The sequence below is a fragment of the Chiroxiphia lanceolata genome, chromosome 8 (assembly GCF_009829145.1).
Source record: "Chiroxiphia lanceolata isolate bChiLan1 chromosome 8, bChiLan1.pri, whole genome shotgun sequence".
Classification (NCBI taxonomy): Eukaryota; Metazoa; Chordata; class Aves; order Passeriformes; family Pipridae; genus Chiroxiphia; species Chiroxiphia lanceolata.
The window spans coordinates 105,117-127,979 of NC_045644.1; the positions used below are offsets into that span (position 1 = coordinate 105,117).

General features: G+C 38.9%; 1 protein-coding gene across 2 annotated transcripts in view; it reads right to left on the reverse strand.

The window, feature by feature from the left end:
• Positions 1-22,863, reverse strand: part of HSPA12A (heat shock protein family A (Hsp70) member 12A) — a 55,254-nt gene that overhangs the window by 30,568 nt on the left and 1,823 nt on the right. Inside the window, exons 2-6 of one of the 2 annotated variants that reach the window (XM_032695445.1) lie at positions 11,645-11,797; positions 9,751-9,836; positions 7,607-7,734; positions 1,143-1,329; positions 155-259 (exon numbers count right to left, since the gene is read on the reverse strand). In XM_032695445.1, coding sequence (XP_032551336.1) covers positions 155-259; positions 1,143-1,329; positions 7,607-7,734; positions 9,751-9,836; positions 11,645-11,660 — 522 coding nt within the window. In that variant the 5' untranslated portion in view covers positions 11,661-11,797. The remainder of the gene's footprint in view (positions 1-154; positions 260-1,142; positions 1,330-7,606; positions 7,735-9,750; positions 9,837-11,644; positions 11,798-22,863) is intronic. The other variant, XM_032695444.1, reaches the window with a different exon arrangement.

Sequence of the window (22,863 nt, forward strand, 5' to 3'; positions counted from 1 at the left end):
CCGAGTCCACAGCTTGCCCACGGTTTCTACACCTGCCTTGCTTTGTTTACATCAAATACTACTGAGGTCAAAACTTGGCAAGGTTAAAAGTGTTAAGCTCATATTTATACCAGTTATAAATACAGAAGATCTTGATAAGGAAGTATTACCTCACCTTTAAGGCCTGTTCTTTAAAGAATTGCAGAGCGTAAGCAAATATCTCAAGTGCTTTGACTTTTTTGCCATTTGCAGCTGTCAGATCTGTCTCCATGGTAAGATTCTACATGAAAGAAAATAACAGGAAGTTACTAAAAGAAGGTAAACATGAAATTTATTCCCACTGCTTGAGGAAAGGGAATCCTTATTATCCACCTGGTTAGGAAAAAGTGACAAAACTGTTCTGAAGAGGATTTAACTCATCACTTGAATTTCCTGGAGCATGACATTTTGCTGCTTATTTAGACTTTGTTTTTAAACACTTACCATGTCTACAGATAACTGCAGGCAGAGAGAGGAATATGGATTAAATATTAAATAATTGCAATAAGTGTATCTGTAATTAATTGCAACAAAGCTGCACATGCAAGAAATTTAAGCCCAGTTAAGAGCTAAAAGCCTAGATTTTTGGCTTCCCACCAACACATGAAACCAGAAAACACCTCAACACAGAAAGTACTGGCTGATTCCCAAAACTCTAGAATGGATTAAAGACAAAAATATAATCAATAGGAATAACGTCAAATTAACAACATAATTTGTACTTGCAGTTCTGGCAACAAATTCTGGGTGAATCTGCTCCTCTGCACTAGAGCTCAGTATGGCTTTTATATTCCATTTCTGCTGACTAGATTTACAGAACAAACCAACTCATGCAGACTCCCCAGACAGCTATGAATTTCACCCAGGAAAATTAGGACATGAAGATCTAAGCAAAGTAGATACTGAACTTCTAAGATTTATAAAGAAGGCTGGCAAAATACAGTTGCCAAATGCAGTGAGAAGCAAAATGAATCATGTTAACTGAAGAGTTTCATTTGCTTAATTTACCCTCTAAACTTAGAAATAGAGCTGCTTCACATCTAGTTGACAATCTTCAGGCAAGGATCTAGTACTGTTCAGAGGAAAATTATTTGAGTAGCAAATGCTACTTGGTTCTTACTTACACCAGTGGTATGTAGTTTCATCTTAAACTTTTCAAAATACAACCAGTGCTTCGATTCAGTGGGATCCAAGTCATGGTAGAAATCTCTTGCTGCATAGCCAAAGCTATGAAACTTTCTCTCTGGAGTTAGGAGGATAGTGGTCGGTGTCTTCTGGTTGGATACACCTGGATCTCCACCTTCCCATCGTCTAACCAAGAAGTGAAACAGCTTCAGTAAGTGATGCTCAAGTTTAGAGCCACAGAAAAAAACCAAGTGTAGCACGAGAAAAACAATGTGGTGGCAAATTTCAGAGACTGCTTTTCCCTCCAAAGATACTAATTTCAAACCCTGTAATATCAAAATCAAATGGATTTATTCCCACCTAAGAAAAAAGGACTGCAATCTTTGTTTCAGGTAATTCAATACATTTTGTGGTTAGTTGTATAATTCTTAAGGACATAATCATACTCAGAAAAGAATACAGATTCCCTGAAGTAAGACATACAAAATTAAAAAGGAAACAGTTTTGTACTTTAATTTTCTAATTAAGCATACAAATGTAATAAACATTGTACAGAAAAGAAAAAAAAAGTAATTATCCTGGAACACAACTAATAAAAACCCAAATCTGGGCTATCCAATTTCTTATCAGGCTCCATGAATGCTTACTTGTATGGGATATTTTTCCTATACAGAATTAGGGACCTGCTCAAGCCATCTGCACACCACTATGGAGAAGTTGATCAAATCCCTGTTTCTGTCACAGAATACTCTCTGAAACAAGACAAGCCAGTTCAAATAACATCTGACCACGTGCCTCATTTCCTGGACACCTGGAAACTCTGAAGACATGCCTGCAGATGTTGACCTCTCTGCATTGCACTCTCTACTCACCTGAAGTTGATGAATTTTGTGTTTTAAACTCCCAAAATGCTGTAAAAGTTTTAATCTGTCAAAAATGAAGCAGATTCCCCAACTCCCAAGTATCTCAAAGGCACCAAAATATTTCTGTCACTACTGGTGAATATAACTATCCTCTCTTATCAAGATTGCAAAGGTATCTTTGAGGATACCCAAGAGGCATAAAAGTAGTAAGGCAGAAGTAACCCAAAGCTCGTTTCACAGAATGGACAAGAAAATAAAAAAGAACATCTAATATGGGAGCAGGCAGCAGCAGGAATTGCAGGGGGGCTTGGCAGGACAACAAGGTCAGACAGTAGAAGGTCGTCCCAGAGACAGCTGTGAACATTCCTGTCTTCTCCTCACTTTCCCATCACAAAAAAAACCCCAAGGCAGAATGGAAGAACAAGAAACTCGCATGACTGTTCCTCCCCCCCTCACGTACAAGTACATTCAGTATGAGAAACAAACATTTACCAGAAAAGATTTTCTTAAAAAGGCATCAGTAGAAAATCTATTTATGCTCTCAGACATAATCATAACACAACTCAAACAGGAGCCAAGTTAAGATCACAAAGGCAACTGCATTCATTATTAAACTACATGTCGATTGCTTTTTTCCAAAGATAGCAAAACAGCAAAACACAATTTCAGAATATATTCCTGCCGAAGTCCTTATTCTGAAGCACAAAAAGGCTGCCGTGCTCTGTGGTAGTTGTTTATGTGACATAGGCAGATTATTTAGAAAGAATAATTTCCATTTCACTCTCAAAACCACTTGAATCCATTGAAAATAAACTGACCTCTAGACTAAGGCAGAAAACTGACATGGAAAACTGCAAACTAAGGGGTTCATACTTGGCAAAGTACCAAGGACCAGGACCTCGTAACACGCAGGAAGCCCTTCAGACCATTCAGCTGGATCAAACAGAGCAAAATCTGCCCCCTTTTGCACAAGCAGCAGCGACAGCAGAGAATACACGTCTGAACTTTTTTCAGTGTAGAGGACAATTCCGCTGCTCTGAAGCAGAAACAGCATGATGAGGAGTGGAATGATTTCCATCTTCATCAACTTGAAAAAACTTTCCTAAGCCTCCCTAGTTCTGCTACTCAGCCCCTGAGCTATGATCAGCTGGCAAGGGCTCTGCTCCAGGTCATTTCTTTCTAACCTGCTGCTAGAAATGCACTTGGTCAACTCCAAAATCTTTGAGTAGGTGTTACAGCAAACATATGGTTCCAATGTGAAGAAGCTGGGATCTCACAGCCTATGAAGAGAAAAGACTGCTATTTCACCAGATTGTTAAATCCCACACACCCGCTGCAGGCAGAGAGGAGACAGACTGATAACGTTTTTCCTTGGAATCATTAATGATTCATTCTGAGTCACCGGGGGAAATGCCATAAATAGGCTGTGGCTAATAACAATACTTCTTTGTTTTTCATTATGGCCAGGCACATCTTCTCTTTCCGGAACAAGTACACTTAAGGTGTGGTTTAAATGAAGACAAATTTATGTTCAATGCTACAGGCTGAAATTTTCAAAGCCACCCAGAGAATTGGATGCTCACTTCCTGACGAGTTTCTGATGGAAACTAGACACGATAATTGCTCAGCCTGTATTATTGTTCAGTCACAGAAAGGGCAATAAGGAAAGAGAAAGCGAAATATGACTTAACCTTTGGCAATCAGAGACTTAAAAATATTGCCATGTGACATTTTTCTAGAGAGAAGCAGCTGCAAAGCACATGAATGGTAACCCCTGGCTGCAACACTCTTCTCAGGTGGAGCTCTGGCCTCACTCCAGTTAGTGGGGGCTTCTAGTCAGTAGAGCTAGGACTGCAACACCTTCATTCGCAGTTTTCTTTCTTGGCACCAATACAGGCAAAATAATGGTAATAATGCTCTTAAGAAAAATAAAAATAAAATACCTATTAAAAGCATACACTTATACAAGCCAGAATTGCTCTAAATGCATATGGGGGATGTTTTCTCAGAGCAGGATCAGAGTCAAAAAAGCTATTCAGATAGAACCAAGGCAGATTTTTGCCCAAATGCAGACATATGAGCTTCTAGGCTGATATAGATGGATTATCTCAACAGTGATACAAACAGCACAGACCTGTTTATATCCACAGAACATCTTCACTGTGTATGAGAAGTAAAAATAAGAGACGAGGAAAGTTAGTGAGGAAAGGGCCATAAGGTTATATACTAAGGCTAGAGAAATGTCCTTCCTTACACTTCAATCTGGCTAAAAGACAGACCAAAGAGTGATCTGTGCAGAGTGGTGAGATTTTGATCCAGGGCTGCAGCAAAACAGTCAAGGAAATGAAAGAGTGATCATCAGAATGCAGATGAACGCCACAAGGAGTGTGTACGCAGCAGAAAGGCAAATGTGTGTCTCCCAATAACTACAAGCCAGGGAAGAGAAGGAAAAGATAAAACCTGAAGGTTGAAGTTACACTGAAAAGAGACCACAATCTCCCTCCTTCCAAAGACGGGCTGCAATTTGTTTCACAACTACACACATTTTGCCATTTATTTTTTTCCATTTGTGAAATACTCACATTCAGTTTGTTGCTATTTAACCAGCAGCCAAAACACCTGTAACTTCATGTAATGGCATATAAATCCACAGGAGTTTTTCAAAACTGTGTAACAGCTCGTGTATTCTCTCCAAATGTGACATTATTAACTCATTCTACAGCAGCAAACTTTCATTATGGCCCTGGCACTGCCCTGCCCGCTGAAGTGAGGAACTCATGGCCAGGCTGTTCATATGCATTTACTCACAATGTCAAGGTATGCAGCAAATAACACATACTCCTACTCTGCAACAAGAACCTGAAGTCAACCACAACTACCTTTAAGAGAAGCTGGGGGGAAATTACAAGAGTTGTCACGTGTGAAGTTGTACCTAAAATTGATAAAACAGTAACCTGTGGTTTGCAATCAAAGTGAAGACATTCATTGTTCATCAAGAAACACACACCAACTGCAAACACATGCTGACATGAGTGAGGCTACTCATACGTTTAAAGATAAGTATGTGCTTAAAGAACTCTGTTAGGTCAATGCTTACAAACTTGTTTTTTTTTAGTACTGGGCATCACAGCAAATAAACAAACACAAAAACATGACTTTGCCTACTAATTACAGGACTGGAATAATGGTGCTGCTGACATTACACTCAAACTTGGTGCTAAAGCCCCTTATGTTCATTTTTTCCAAAGTAGGACCTTCTAAATAAACCCATCTTATCCTTCCCTGAGACATTTACAGAAAAGCAGCTTTGTTAAAAGGCAGTCAGAAATCTAAGTATCTGGAAAGGATCAACACTAAGGAGGGAAAGGTGGAAAAAATCTTAGGAAGCACAGAGGACCATGCATCACTGGTATGCTTTATTTTAACGTAAACATTCTCGAGTGCGGGCGGGAAGTTACATTTACTCTCCTGAAATATTTGTAAATTATCCTCCATGTAAGCCTCATTATATACAGAGTTTGAACCTCTTAATACCTTCTGAACTACTGAAGACTTATTTTGATAGATATACCATTCTTTTAATTGAATTTCATAATTTCATGAGTATTTATATATAAATATATATAAAAACATTACATACATTATTTGGTAAGTCAGTTTGAGTTATATCTTTTCCAAAATTCCTCCCCGCCAGCCATATTTATTTATTTAAAAATTTTTTAAATAATTCTTGGTATTAACATATTTTCCATTGTTTGAAATACCTATTGGAAATATGAATACATTTACCCCCCTGCCAGATGTTCCTCTCTTCCGGTTGGAAATCCATGAAGTAATTTATTTAATTTCTTTCAATATCAGTATCTCATACAATAACTACATAGTTCTGAAATCACAATCATGCTACCATTATTGTGTTAGGAAGAAAATACCATGTTTTGAACCATAAGTAGTAAAGTCAATTAAGATTAGGAATATATTCTCAGCTGGGCACAAAGCACCTAGATTTCAGTGTCCCCAATCATCGACCGCAGGAAGCCTGGTACCCTGGAAGGAGAAGCTGGTCTGTAATGTGAACCCAATGGCAAAATCAGGTCCTAAGATAAAATTTTGAGTCCAAAGAACTTAAAGGACTTCCCTAGAAATGGTAGGGATTTCACACAGTAAAATCTCCACAGAGCTTATAGGAACAGCATAGAATGTACACTTTAGGCTTGCTCAGGTACAGCTTCAGTGATGTCTTCCCTCATTGCATCCAACTTCTTCGAGAACTTTAATTAATTACTTGCTGTCGAAAGAGAATAGGAACTGATAAACTTGGGTTTCAACTTGCCAATCCTGTAACCTTTCTGAGACAGCAACACATGGCCTGTCTTTTGACTTCCAGCCTCGTGCACCTTCCTGTGCTGGTCAGAGAACACCAGAGGGTTGAAATGCATAAAAGCCCTCAAAAGCATTAGTTGTCCATACTGCAAGTGGTACTTTGCACCTGGATGGCACAATACTATTGAGAAATTTACCTCCCCTTAGACAGTATTTCAAATCCCTCAGTTGCATTAGAAATATCCTGCAAGCATATACAAACCAACTATGCAGGCTGACTGCACAACCAATACTGTCTGCTGAGATTAAGGGAGCTGCATTCAGCCAGCATCTTTGCTTAGAAAAATTGCAGTATATCACACTAGACTGCAGCAAATTAGTCTTTTTGACCTTTTGTTTTCAGTATTGCAGAACATTACCTACTGCTATAACAGCAGCATTGTTTAGACTCTTCTATGACTGAGCTTTCATACCTAATTTATGTCTGAAATTATCTTGGCCTTGTTACAACATAGTGATTTTACATATACTTCATTAAGAATTGTATAGGTTTTTAATAAAAAGACTATAAAATAGTGTTCAATGGTTTGCAAGGCACACCTTTCTGATAGCTGCCTTAACAGCTTTTCTATTTGCAATTGTATTGATTTATATTGTGTTCACTTAATTAAGAAATAAAAAAATACACTCCCCCCTTAAGAGCATCTGAAGTCTGTCCCTTGCATACATATAAAACAGAACAGGTTTCACATTAAACCTTCATTTTTACATTCATGCCTTTTGATTGCTTATTTCCCAGTATCACTGGTTCATTATCATAGACTGGATTCAAATTTAGTGCTACAAAGCTTCAATCAGTCAAACAAACTACCAGTTTCTGGGTGCAAGTAACTTAGTGTTGTACACAAGTATGATTCCAGGGGATGGGCAGCTCCATGGGAAATGCCATGACCCTCAGTAAAGTGTAGCTTCTCTTGGTATCTAACATAAGGGTATCCTGACTTAATGCTCCCTGAAAAATTCTATATACTCACTGATCCCTCCTTTCACTTGTGTCATCTGGTAAACTCAGCAAAATAAGAGGATATGTTTCCACTGACTACTAAAGCAAATCAGAATACAATAACATGCAGCAGAAAGTTATAATAATGAGAAATATTCATACTATGTCTAGACAGATCTAGACACTTCAGGCTCCTGTAGGAAATACCTATGGCTACTGCAGACAGCCCCATGTTATCACAGTCCAAAAAGAAATGCTGCATTGCAGCCCTTACCTCATTACATGAATACATTCTGGTTCCTTGGTGAAGCTGTAGGCGTAGCCGCTGGATGTTGTGCCAAAATCAATAGCCACAACAACAAGAAATAACTGTTCTACAGCATCATCTGCATCAGAGTCCTTCTGTTAAATAGTAGAAGCAAAACAGAGACTGAGTAACTGATCAGAATAACTGTAACTCGTCAGTACTTTTGCTCTCTGTGACATGTATATAAAATAAGGGCTTCCCTACAGTAGCATTTGTGACAAAGCTGACACCAAAAAGCTGCACATTCCAATGGAAGAGGAAATTCAATATATGACTCAACATATTTGCTAGAGCCTTTTATATATAACCTTCTGATCAAGAGTTTCCTTCATACTAATTTTTTGAATACTTCTTATCCTATATTGTTAAAACTTATGGTTTTGGGGTTCTTTTGGTTTTTGGGTTTTTTTTCTTAAACTCATCAACTGAAGAATATGTTTATATCCATTGATGTGGTATATTTGGGACTTATTTGGTGGTTTTAGGAGTTAACTGTGTGATAACCTTGAACATGAGGTACTATTACTATTCAAAAATAACAGAGACAGAACAATCCAAATACAGCAATAAGCTTTATATCCCATGAAAATTATTTATTTATGAAGAATTTACATAACACTTACTTTGCAAGCACTACATGCATTCTTTCCTCCTGCCTGTGCTAGAATGTGGAAAGCTGTTTGGCTGCTTATGGTGAATTTGAATCCTCCTTCCTGCCTTTTACCTGTAATCCTGCAATCCCTGAAAAGCATGCTCAAGGGCAATGTAGGAATGTTAACTAGAAGAGCTGGAAGGATTATGGCTCAAATCATAATGATTTGATACAAAGCACGGTGTGAATAAACAAGTTGTACAATTCCCCAGTAGGGTGTGGCCAAACCTAAACCGTATATAAAGGAGGAATAAGTAATAAACATCAAAGAGCTATTCACATGCTGATGGGGGTTAAAGCACAAACAACTTAGCAAGACAAGAGAACTGAAGCAACTGTCAGTTATCTTTTACAGAGGAACTGCCAAATGTTCTCACTCTGTGAGCAGTGTACCACATATTCCCCACATATCTCCATGAGTTCCATGCCTACTTCCAGTACATTTCCATTGTGCCCCTACTTTTGCCAAGATCAGCCCATAGGCCTGCTACTTAAAATGGAGAAACAAGCGTAATAAGTTTCAGTCTCAAATCATGAAAAGATTTATTTGGATTCTCCTAATAAAGCTTTTCAACTAGGACAATATGTTCTTTATATGTCTTCCTCAAAGAGTTTAAGGAGCAAATGTAACTGAAATAGGATGTAAATTCATCAGTATGACAGAAGCAAAAGGGGAAGTTCGAGAGTATATGGAGAAAGAAGGTAATAAAAGCAAAAAATTATGAGTGAGAACACTGGAAATCTTCAAGATGGGTTCCTGCACAACTCTGAACTCGATTCAGAAAGCTAAGGCAGAAGTCTGACAAGGATAAAATGTGTTCTGAACACAATCCCTTGCAATATCATGAAATCCACTGTGCATTTCCTGTGTTACAAATCATACAGATGATCTTAAAAACACATGAGACTTAATAGGATTTTATCAACAAAATCAGCATGATGTACCAGAGATTAAACACACTACCTTTATGGGACATTTGCTTGCTTCTAAATGCTTATAGAAGTTGTAATTTCCTTAAGAAATGAAACCAGTTCTATTTTGAGCGTCTCTCTCTAGATGTATGTATCTATAAGAGGAGATTCTTTTCTCTGGGAATTTGGATTTTACTGTTCAGTATCATATATATCCCTCTGTTTTTTTCTGAATGGGACTTTTCAGGGTCTGCCTAAATAAATCAGTGATAACCACAGGGGCAGAACTTGGGAACCCTGAGGATCAAGAAGCCCCTGTGTTTGATACAAAAGTATGCAGTAAGTAAAAAACACCAGGACCAAAATGAAATGAATGAGAGGTCTGTCATCAACCCTAGTATGATCAAAATGTCACTTAATACTGTGGATAGCATAAAGGGGAACACCATGTGAGAAAATGACAGCTTTCTGAAGAAATTATGTCCCACTAAACAGGCAGGAGAAAGTAACGTCAGCACACAGTATATGTTAAGAGTGCACTTCTTACCACAATATGTGAAGGAGACAGAGGAGTTATTCCAGGGTCTCCCAAACTTTTGGCTGGTGATGAGTAAGCAGATGTGGAAACTGCATCTAAAAGGAAATAAACGTTTGTCAGCGTCAGTAAGCAGAAGGAGCAGGATGTGCTTTGCAAACAGCTATACTATTTTTCAGTTGTAACAAATCTGCTAAAAAAAAAAGCAAATTCCACAGCTGCCATCTAAAATACGTGGTTTGCCCTTACAACATGCTAAGACACAGCTGCAGTTTCGGTTTTAAAATATTTGTCTGACCTTCATGACTAACTTCCATTCTTTTGCCTCTTACATTGCCATGTACAATTTTAAAATTCTTTCTAAATATATTCACAAATCATAGTTGATACAAGCATCTCGAACACTACACGCTCACATTACGGCCCAAGATTTAAATGTCTGAATGCAGAAAGTAAACACGAGTTGTGAGATCAAAAAAGACAGATTAATTTTAAGAGAAAAAGAGGAGTTGATAGCAATTGGACAAAGCAGGAAGAGTAAGTTGCAATTAGTCCATCCCGAGCCTTTATTCTGAAACTTTCCCAATACTGTCTCTGTTTTTATTCTTCAATACACTCTGCACTGAAACATCTTGCAGCTGTTAATACTACTGCAGGACAGAACCCAGCTGGGAAAAAGGAAAGTATTATTAACAAGTCATCAAAGAAATATTTCTACCCGGCATACAATACTAAAACTTCCTTTAAAGGAACAGACCAAATGAGTGATAAATACTGTAATGCACTATTTGTATTTACACTGTTGATGACAGAAAAGGAAATGGCTTATTAAAACAATTAAGTATCGATGAGTTAGAAGGATTTATATATATGTTCTTTTATGAAGAATGCAACAGTTTATCAAAAGGTAGAAATGGTACCACACACTCTGTTCCTGCTCATACCCCTCCATCCCCAAATGTAAGCCTTGAGTTTACTGAATTCTCTTCTGTAGAATACAAGCTAATGAGATGTAAAGCAGAATGATGTAATAGGTCTCTGAAGAATAATAATCATAACAAATATTAAATAATACATTTCAATGTATTTTTATTACTATTTGGATATATCACACACTTATGCATAGCATGTAAGTCCGAGACATGACTGACAAGTCAAAGCTTTATTCTGAGATGACACAGAAGCTACTCTCAAAGACCTTAGAATCACTTAGTGAAGAATCCTGTTGTTTCTGGTATTCAAATATGTGTTGTTTCCCAGGGAAGATTCAAAAACTCTGCAGTGGGCAACTATGGGATAATCTGCCACAGGAAAAAAAAATGTTCCTCCAAATCTTAATATTGCTCTTGTACACCATTTATTTCTTTAAGTTATAACATGCATGTTCAGCCTGGTTTTCAGAAGCATTTACAGAAGCAGAATGTTTGCATTTCATACACAAGTTCTCCAGGAATATATAATGTTACTCCTCTTGCAGTGAAGCACAAAAAGTCACAGGCCAAATGTGACAACCACAGGGTCTGCTTGGTTCATTAAGATATCTTCAGAACAGATGCTGTTATGAGCCTCCTTTGTACCATTTCTTCCTCTTTTCCAAACATTAATTATTGTACCATCAAAGTATCATTGTTTTAGAATTGAAGAACAGTATTTCAGCACAGAAAAAAAAAATAAAAGGAATAGATCACAATATATATTCCTTGCATCTTGCTGTCATTCCAGGGGAATGCTGGACCTGAACCAGTACTTCCTGAGCAGACCAGGACATCACAATACTGACTCAACATCTTTGGAAACTGGCTCTTTCCCCCTGCTGAGGATGCTGACTTTGCAGACCAGAAATGCAGACATCAGTCACCCTCTCTGTGCTGCAGTGTTTCTCCCTGTCACTAGTTCTTTTGGTTACCTGTTTCCGCACTCATGTTTCAGGGATGTGCTGGAGCAGGTCCAGAGGAGGCCACAAAGATGCTCAGGGGGCTGGAGCACCTCTGCTCTGGAGACAGGCCGGGAGAGAGGCTCCAGGGAGAGCTTAGAGCACCTTCCAGTACCTAAAGGGGGCCTACAAAAAAGTCAGAGAGGGACATTTTACAAGGGCATGTAGTGATAGGACAAAGGACAAAGGCTTTAACGTGAAAGAGGGATTTCCACCAGACATCAGGAAGAAATTCTTTACTAAGGTGGAGACACACTGGCACAGGTTGCCCAGAGAAGCTGTTGCTGCCCCATCCCTGGAAGAGTCCAAGGCCAGGTTGGACAGGGCTTGGAGCAACCTGGGCTAGTGGAAGGATTCCCTGCCCATGGCAAGGGGGCTGGAACTAGATGATCTTTAAAGTCCTTTCCAACCCAAACCATTCCATGATGTATTTTCCATCCTGTCTTCAGTTATCAGCCTGGGTGTACCTTGAGAACTTATTTATAGCTTTATATGTAACTCTGAAAGTCCTGTGTGACAGTATACACATTCTTTTTGTATTTCACAGAGCGGTGATTAAATAACCAGCGCAATATTCATATCCATCCAATGAAACTGCTAATTTGGGTTCTATCAAGAATTTATTCACTTAACTTGTGATAATCCAGAGGTGTAAAAAGTATACAAGGACACTCACTGTATTCCTAAGTGTAAAAATATTTGCTAACACATCCAAAAATGTTAATCAGAGCTAAGAGGTCTGAGAGATCCACAAAAAATAATGTTTAAAACAGAAAATGGACTTGGATACTTTAATCAAAAATCTTTGAAACAAATTGTCCATTTCACTTTCAAAATGCTCTTGACAACTTACACATAAAGGCTGAAATTGTAGAAGGACTAACTTTTTCTAATTTTCATCAACTCTTCAGCTCTGCTGGAAGGTTAAGGTGATTTATCAATATTTTCAGAAGAGAGAAAAAAACCCCTTCCAAACCCATGACCATTCTGCACTGTATTCACTGCTGCTCCTGCAAACACCCACCTAAACAAAATAATTCTACAATGCATCCTACATGCCACCAGCCTAGAGAAAGATCAAGCAAGGAAAATCATGGAAGGCAGCACTACAACCTCTGAAGTAGCACAGTACAATTTCAACCCAAAGGTACTGTTAGAGTGGTTTTATGGAGGTGCTATCATGTTGGCAAAAGCAGAAGTCGGAACTGATTTCATGACTACTAACTAATCATGTGCAATAACTGGGGCAGCCATAACTGTGATATTCCAAGTCTGCTGTTAAAAGAGGCTCTGACATGCTCAGAGAGGTAATAAATGAATAAGTGCAGTTCAGAATACTGGGAAGTTAAGATGTGTTTTATCAGGGTGGTTGGCACATACAGAAAATGGCTTGCAAGTCCATCACCCTGAATTCAATGTCAAGACTTCTTCTCAACAAGCAGTGAAACAGTTGTTAAAAGCAAATGAAATTAGGAAATTTGTAACATCATACTCTCTACCTTATCTAAACTGCAAGGTGTTAAAATATATTTGCCCATGTGGGAACTTTCATATTTTGTTAAGTGTTTCCTTGGGGAAAAAAAATGTGCATGTGCCACCAGTTTTTACAGCTGTGTTCTGAAGAGCAGTAAATTAATGGATATTCCAGGATATTTAAGAATCTCTTATCTCTAAAGCACTGTGATTGGTTGATCTGAAGGAAACAAAAGCATCTGCTCCAAGCTAGAGATTGGGAAAAGGGTTGCAAGGAACCTGATTTGCAATCACGGATACCTAGCCTGTCCTGGATAGTATCACGGTATTTGGAACAGTTCTTAAATGCAGAATAACTTATTAAGGCTTCTGTGATGAAAAAACATAAGTAATGTTCCACATAGCTCAAGTTCCAGCTTTATCTCCCATGTTTACTAAGGATCTCTATCTGTGTCAAACTACATGCTATGAAAGGAACATACAGCTAAACAGTATACATTAAATAAACAGTTAATCCTTGCCAATTTGCACACCAAATTAAATGGACAAATTTGATCTAGAATTCAAATTAAAGTAAGTCTTAGAACACTTACACCGGTATTGAAAATAATCTTTTTCTAAATACAGTGCAAACTGCTTGAATAAAAATTCTTAAATTTACTTACAATATGAATATTGACTGTCTATATCAGGAGCTTGGGTAATTTCACTAAATGTGTACAGAATAACTTTGAGCACATCTTTACAATTTCTGACTTTAGTCCTAACCTAAGCAATTGCCAAAGAACACCCTGAGAATTTTCAAGGTGAGCAGAAGTGGAAGGGAAAACAGAGAAGGCTCCTATTTTCAGACTTTTTCTTAACAATCAGAGGGTCCTATCTGATTTGCAAATTCTTAAACAATTACAGAATTTGTTGAAATTATGAGATCAGCAGATACTGTATTAATAATGAATCATATTCATTATCACATTAGCTCCAATTGTTGGTTTGGTAGATTTAATTTAAATTATTCCTTCTTTTCATCTAAACACATGCAAGAGTTTATTTTCTGTGGTTTCCTGCAATAGGCTAATCAGTTTAGCCTTTTCTGTTCTTCACTAAATGATCAGCTACATTGTAGATCTGAACAAAACGCAATAAAGGATTAACCTTTAAGTGTCACAGAATGCAGAGCAGAAGCAAAGTCCAGAACATTTATAAAAACTTAGCTGATGCAGTGTGAATAGTTCACTGATTGCATGTTCAGTTGAATCTGATTTTCTAATAGGTCCAGAGAACAGGACCAAGCTCATCATTTAACTAGAAAGATCAGTTAGTGGCAGCTGCAAGACTATAAGTCTATTCTGAATATTTGGGAGCCCCTGCCACACATTCCTATTCAGATCTGGATAAATGAGTTTTAGTGAACACTAAAAAAAAATAAAAAAAAATAAAAATCAGACATGGACCAGTACAGGCCCAGATAACCAGTTTCAAGACAGTAGCTTCAACCTGTTTCTAGAAAGATGACTGTTCAACCTCACAGTCACAACCCACTAAGGTGGGACTCAAACAAAATAACATTTTAGCAGCCACACAAAATATTCTCCTTTCTACTAAATTCAGTTTTTATTAAATATTTCAACTATATATAACTGAACTACACAAGGTATCAGTAAAATCTCCTGCTTCACATTTCATGGAAGTTGTTCCTTCCCCCAGTGAAGCAGGACACCATAGCAGAGGATTCCTGGCAGAAGGTTCCTGGCAATCCAAGCAACATAGGCAATGGATAAGCTAAAGTGGGAATCATCTCTACAAATTTCACAAGACAAGTCAAAGTAGGAACCCCGGCAGCATGGTATGCTACTCCACAGCAGAAAGCAAGCACAGAACTGCAGTCAGATCAGGAAAGGGGACATATTTCTCAATATATCTCGTGTCACCAGTACACCAGATGGAAAAGAAACAACTTCAAAAAAAAGAAGAAGAAATAATGACTCAAGCCCCAACTTTGCCATGTGAAACCCCACCATGGATCTTTTCAGGCACATTCTGCAGTACTGTAGAGTCATGCCTACAAACGCAAAGGCTTGGTGAGGAGAGAAGCTGCATTTTCCAAACCTTCACAGACCTCACTTCCAAGTGATGGTGAAAGGGGCTCACCATGCTCTGGATCTCCTACAGCTGTTTTGCAAACCTGAAAATCAGCAGCATCACCACGATAACACCTCTCTGTAGGAACACACCTGAACACTCGTGTGTACATTATATCCCAATCAACCCAAGTTAATCTCTATTTCTATCCTGACAGAGTGGCCACAAACCCAACACTTGCTAATTAAACTCTTCTCGCTATTTTCTGAATCAACAACAGGATCAATACTATTCCTTATTTCAGATCATAGTTACAGCATTTTAAGAAGTGCTTTTACAATGATAAATTGGTTTTTTCAATCCGTAATATACAATGCAGTTATTTCCATTCGTTGTGCAGATCTCCGTCTCTGACTGAGCTCGAGGATCCGCTCCAAGGACCCAGTGGTTTCTTGCACACCCTTTTCCAGGCTCTCCCAAACTCCCAACTGAGAATAGCTGCAGTACACCACCCTGGCTCAAGAGGAAAGCTGCAATAACTCTTTCTGATTTGTATAATGCATATCCACTGTTCCATATGCCAAAACATTTGAGCTCTCAGCTATTTGTAGGCTGATGAACCAGATGCACAGGGTAAGTTGGGATGCATTAAACCTACTAAAAATACCACTATTACAAGTGAGCTATATGACTCCAATAAATCCAAATTAACTGAATTTACCATGTATGTGCTGAATACTTTCACAAATCAAACACTGGCACATATCTGATAGCCAATTTTCTGGAATTTCCAGCCATCCAGCACATGGTGAGAGTGACCGCTGCTATATGTACATATACTGCTCTGCTCTCAGTCAGACTGCTGGCAATACCAAAATATTAGCCAAATGCTTTATTTCCTATTTAGGCACTGTGTCTGGATTTAAAATTTAGGAAAAAAAGGGAAAAAACCCCAAACTGATGTACTGAATCAAATATGGCTATAGAGTAGTCATCAGGCAACAAGAGAGTGGAATGATACCACTGTTTTTCATTCAAAAGATTATATATCTTTTTGAGCATGAAAATAATTTTGACACAAGCAAAGCTGGCTAATGATGTTTGCTGAACAGGAAAAGAAGGGTTTACCATATTGCTACTAGCTTATTCAGCTTTTCCCATTGCTGAGATTTTGCTTTGCATTAAGTACAACATGTCAGAGCTTCCAAATGTAACATGACAACCTAGAGCATTTAACTGTAAACACAAAGATGGCCTTTGAAAAGACTTAAGGAACAACAAAAAAAGAGACTGAGAGAAGCAAATACAAAAAAAATTAAAAACACTTAAAATATTCTTATGCATAATAAAAAGATCCCATATTTCATATCAGAAGTAAGAACCTTCTGTTTCTACTGAATCCAATGGCACCACTGTTATTGCCATCAACGGAATCAGAGTTCTTTGTTTTAAAATGCCAGTAGCATCCAGCTGGTTTGCTGGAAGACTGTGATACACTTCTCTTCCATGAATACGGCCATAGCTAACCTCTGATACAAATCCAAGTTTCCTGATAGCCTTTCATAATATCTGGTCCCCCGAAGAGCTGGTATTCATTGCACTGATACCAATTAGAGCGCAGTAATTTCCTAAGTAAAAAAAAAAAAAAAAATCTCCCAATTCTTTGGATAAAATTCTAAGAATAAGACGTTTTTCATTACGACTTTGACCTTTTCCATTTATGCTTTTACACTGTCTCCCACCATGATTATGGTTTGACTAGAGGAATTACTTTTTCACTATGCCATCCAGCTTTTTAAGTCAAGTTTTTACCTTGATTGTTAGTATTAAAAAACAACCCCAAGTTGTTTTTTAACAACTCACTCTCTGGACTGTATTAATTTTCCTGCACCTCACTGGCAAAGGGAAACCGAAAGACACTACCTGTGAACTTAATTTAAGATGAAAAAAACACACAAGAACTCGCAATAACCTTCTGAAAATGCCACATGGGTTATGTTCCCTTCTCCTCTTTTTGACAGGGTGTAGGCTGAACTATTTTACCTACATTTGGTCTGACCTCACTAATGCTTGGTAAGCTGGACTAAACCAGAGTGATCACGCTCCTGTGTGTGCTGGGTATATAGTGCCTCAGACAGGTCCTTACCAACAGCTGTCTGCCCTTCAGCTGCCTTGAACTCAAACCCTTTCACCATCTACGCTGTAAGGTCTCAAATCCAGCTCCACCTTGAATGACTTGAGAGCTTTCCAGCTTTTGTGATCAGCCAGTTCCCTTTTCCTTCCCGGTCCTAAGGAGATTCCAACTTGCTCAAAACCTGCCCACGCCCCAGCTCCTGGGCTTGGGGGAACTCTCCAGTGCTGCCTTGCAGTGATCCCTCTCTTCCTCCACTCCAGCTCTTCCACACCCACGTATGACTGCCAGGAGAGACAAAACTGATCCTGGGTTACAAGCTGCAAAGGGCAGGCTGCATGTTGTGATAAAGGTGGGTTAACAACAGATTTGGCAGCTCAGAGTGGCAGAAGAATTCTCCATGATCTTTCTAAATATTCCACAGATACTTTAATATGCACTAATCTGCTGTTCCTCCAACAAGCCCTTCTCTGAACTTGCTTCCTTCAGGCTTCCTTGCACTATTTGCCTCAATGCAAGCACTGCTTTTCTGTATCTCTCATCTCCTCCATTGCTGCTTCCAGAAACACATAAGGAACAGAAAGCAAAACAGAGATGTATAGAATTCTGTATACTTCCTAGAGAAGGTTTCCTGCTGCTTCTCTTTCATCGTGATCTGTCATCATCTACCTCCTCCTCTTGGTTCACTGCAAGGTTATCAGGAATGGCACTAATAAGATTATGCTCTAATTCCCAGGGCCATACTCATAAAACAGAACTCCAGTGATCTTAATCACTCTCTTTGACAAAACATGATTTCCCACCCAAGAGTGGGATAATTCATTGTTTTCTCTTTTTAAAATGCATTATCAAAATATTCCAGAGTTATCAAACCCTGTTTTACTGGAAATCTCTATTTAAGAAGCATCTCAAGAGGCAAATGTATCCCAAAAAGAACACAATCCTAGATTTACCTTCTAGATTGAGATGTTCAAGGAAATATTATTCAAAGACTGAACAAGAATCGCTGTTCAGCTTTTCCAGACCATGTGTCCACCACACAGGAAAAAGTACACTTTTGGGGGCATCTGTTTACTTAGAAGGCAAAAAGGTTATTTAGTTTTCAAGCATTCTGAGATTCACAAAGTATCTTGCATTGCATCAAGCTGGATGAATGCAGTGACACCTTTTCTTAAAACATAAATTGGAAAAAATATTTGAAAATGTTTGTCTTCATATTAACAATCTTCAGGAATGCTAAACACGATTCATACATTCGTAGAGTCCAGACAAGAAAAAACAAACCTCTCTCACCAATTCACAGGGAAAAAAACCTGGGGGGCAGGGTAAAAAGAACAGCCAACTAGAATAGCCATTACTTATAGTAGTCAGCATGAGTGATGCTATATATAAATCCCTTCATATTCTAAAGGCTATTAAACCCAATTTTTTCAAACATGGGAAAATAAAAGAATATTAGTTGTGGCTAAACTGAAAAAAATCCTATCACATTTGACAAATCATTAGCAAAGTCATCTGTGAAACCATAGTCTGTTGATTTAGCTTCTGAGTGACATCTCATTGCTACATCAAAAGTAAGTTTACATTTATTTTTTTTATTTGGTGATCTTGAAAACACATGAGCTATCAGGCTTAGAAGAAAGTTTCACGGAAAATACGAGCAAAGAAGAAAATACATGATTAGTATTTGTAGAGTAGGATGATCATAAAGTCATGCAGTCACCAACCAAAATCCATTTCCAGAGCTTTTTATACTAGCACTCATCAGGCTTATATTGAAGTGCCACTTCTACCACTCTGAGCTGCCATGACTGTGCACACCGAGACCAACACTGACCAGCCAGAAAACCAACTGCAAAGTGACACTGTCATGGTGACAAGCCAACGGCACAACCTTCAAAGGACTTCCTGTGGCTAACATCATAACAGGACCATAGCTGAGTCAGCAAGAAAGCTACTACAAAAGGTTGATTTTTGAGTGCAGCAGTTCCACAATGACAATACTGGAAGCTTTTGTAAATGGCATGCCCTGCTGTTCAGATTACAGCGTGTGCTCTACTCAGGTATCCATGGAAACTTGAGAAAAAGATGTTAAATTTGTTGTATCTGTTTGGCACCAGGGAATGGGTCTAGTTGACAGTCAGCCTAGCCTAACCTCAGGTATTTTGATCTTTAAATGTGGAGAAAGCATTGAGTCCTCAAACAATGATAAATCCACAAGACCAAACAGTCACATTTCCCAAACAATGACCCAGAGGAGACAAGGATGTACTAAAGGACAGTTATTTGCTATTATCTCTTGACAGAGGAAAACATCCCAAACCCTGTAATGAGGAAAGAGACACCCGAATATTCCCTCTTGCAAGCTCACAGGGAACAGGAAAAAGAGAAAGTGTGGATACAAACACATGGAACCTCTCAAAGAAAGGCTGTGTCAGGACAGGTGGACATAGAGCGCTTAGGACTGCAAAACCCTTGGAGAGAAACTACTTCAACCCTAGACACTGGCCCTGAACTACACTGAGAACACAAGATGTATCCAAAAATGGACAAATTGAAGCAGTATTCCCAGATATCCTTATGGGATAAGGAAGTAGCATAGAGAGAATAATTTATCTCTGGTCTCTTCCCCAAGGAAACTAATGCAGGTTGGGCAGGCTCCCACAATAGAAACAGATTTTCTTCATAGATGGGAAGTGGATTAACTCCCTCAGATGGCATGGAACTGCTATTATGGGACTACATTCACATAATACACACTTTGCTGGACTCAAACTGATAACAATTACTAGAAATCTCTCTCAATGTTCCTCAGAAACTGTATCTGCAGAGCACAGTCTGAGAGTATTGACTCAGGGACTGACTCAGAACTACGGACATAAGAAACAGTTAAAAGAAAAACCTTCTCCAGGTCTCCTGTTCTTGCAAATTCAGATGTCTTTAGAACTGATCCACCCACAGCCCTGCAAATCTATCCTGGGGCCAACGAGCACCCAGTGACTGTTGCCCGGGAGCAGAGCACAAGGTGCTGATGGCAGGGCACACCAACACAGCCACTCTCTGATGTCCTTGACACACCCTGATGCAGTCCTGAGAAAGAGCATTTTGTCAAGTCCTTAGTGAAGAATAAAGGCTTTCTAGGCTGAATGCTGGCCTTCGTATTCTGAGTATTTTCATTTATTCATTTGCTTACTTATTAGAACTGACTGCATTTTCCTTTTCATTTACATGAAAACCTTTCTCAAATCCCTCTGAGACAGCCTTTGAAGGAATTTCCTGTTTTAATACTGATTACTTACACAGCTAACCACTGCTGTACTAATTTTAAAACACTGCAACGTCACTGTTTTAACAGCAGTTATGGCAATATTTAAAACTTGCATTTGTTTATTTTAAATGCATATCACTGTGACTCTTAAAAGCACAGCACATGAGCCAGAGCTGAGATATTTTTGAGTAATGAGAGCTATGGAATGTTCTTTTAAGATCAAAAATGTGCCTGGTCACCGAGAAAAGGCAGTTTCAATTTAATGACCCAGGAGCCAGGACACTTGTCACAGTGAAGATGATGAAGCCTGCAGATATGACACAGGCATTTCAGATCACTGAGGTTTGTACTTGGCAGCAGCATTCCCTCAGCTCAACACCAACATCTGTGACCTTACAGCACCAAACATCTGCACACTCTTCAGTAAAACATTTGTGAAGCAAGTGTACCATTTACAATCACGACCAATGGACTTCAGAGCTCATTGCTGGAACAGACTTCAAGTCCTCCTGGTACCTCTCTCATTGCAGAAATACAGCTGAACAAGCAAGTGCAATACTGATGCAACCTGGAGTTTCACCCATTTCTGTTTTCCACTGGCCAAGGCTGTTTAATGGGGAAGGGACAAGTGTCATACAGCAGCTGAATAAGTAAGAACTGAAGTAATTTATGGATAGACAAAATACTCTAAAGATTTCACTAAAGCTGCATATGGAAAATACCAAAATCTACTTTACTTAAAGAACATAAAAAAGGGAATAGATGCAAACTCCCCAAAAGGTCATGTTGCTTCATGCCAAATTAAGGTCATGACTGTTCTCATTCTCCTAACAGAAAGTAGCATTGTTTGCCTGCATTGTTTTTCATCCCTTTCATCTTCCCTTACTGTTTACTAAGAGCCAGCACAGGTTTTTTAAATACCCAAAAAAGCCAATTTGCTTCTTCACAATGCTTACAGACTAAAACAGCCAGAGAGAGAAGTTTCTAAAACCATAAATGGTGTGCTTTTTGAAGTCAAATACTTGTGAAATCCCATCTGACACATCATCAAAAGGCAGAACCTATTCAGGCACAGAAAACTGACATTACAGGCTCCTTTAATGTTTTTGTTTTAATATAAAAAGTATATTTTTAAGAAAGGGAAGGTTGCTTTGTGCATTTATAGATAGAATAGGCAAAATCATAACAGAGGACGGCAAAAGGGAGTTAATCACCCAGAACAGCTTAGAAGAATAAGTAACTGGAAATTTTAAAATATTTGACCAGATCTGCAACTTCAAAAGGAAAAAAAAAAAAGAAATTCAGTCTTAATTGCAACAGCAGATATGACATCCAGGAGGGGCCTAAAAAATTTCAACAGCACTCAACGAAATAAAGAAGTATTTGGCAGAAAAGAGCACAAGATGAGACACCAGTCAAGTCCCATATAACCCCAACCATCAGTGACACAGTTAGAGAGCAAAACATATCCTAAATCTTGACGTGTACATGCAAGGATCAGGTCTTTTATAGCTGAGGCAGCATTGTGGTCTTCTGCACAGAACTGGCCTCCCAGAGGCTGCTTTAACTTGAGCTGACATCCGAGGCTGCAGCAGCCTCTTCCAGCACCCAGTGACAGCAGTGTTTGACTGACACCCTGGTCACGCCCTGTGGACTAGGATGAAGCCCACTTACACCATACACACATCAGCTACAAACACCTCTGGACAGAAGAGACCTTTTGGGGCCTCACTACAGCTGACTGAAGCTTTGGGGAGACTTTGCAGGTACAGAGAAGGGCAGCTCTGTTGAACACCAACTGCTGTCCTTACGGGAATGAACTAAACATTTGGATTGAAAGCTCACAGGGTGACAGTATCATAAAGGAAAACTTGTCGGCTCAAGCAGCGTTACCCAGTCGTGAGCCAACGCTTTAGAAATGACAGAAGTCAGTACAATTAGAAGCTTTACGTGCAATAGCTCCTGGGTATGACCAATCTCACCCAGGCTCACACTAACCAAGCTGCAGGTACCGCAGTGCTGTGCTAACTGAAGCTGTAACAAGGATCAGCAGGCACTGCACACAACACTCAGCTATGTTACACACAGACATTTCTTTACGCATTGTACTGTGCTGCAATAAGTGACTGCAGCATCAATACTGTCAATACAACACGCACCAAATCATGTTTTATCCCTGAAGCCTTTTTTCCTCTGACAGCTTCAGCATTCCAGTGCATGGCAAGAACATAAAGATTTCTG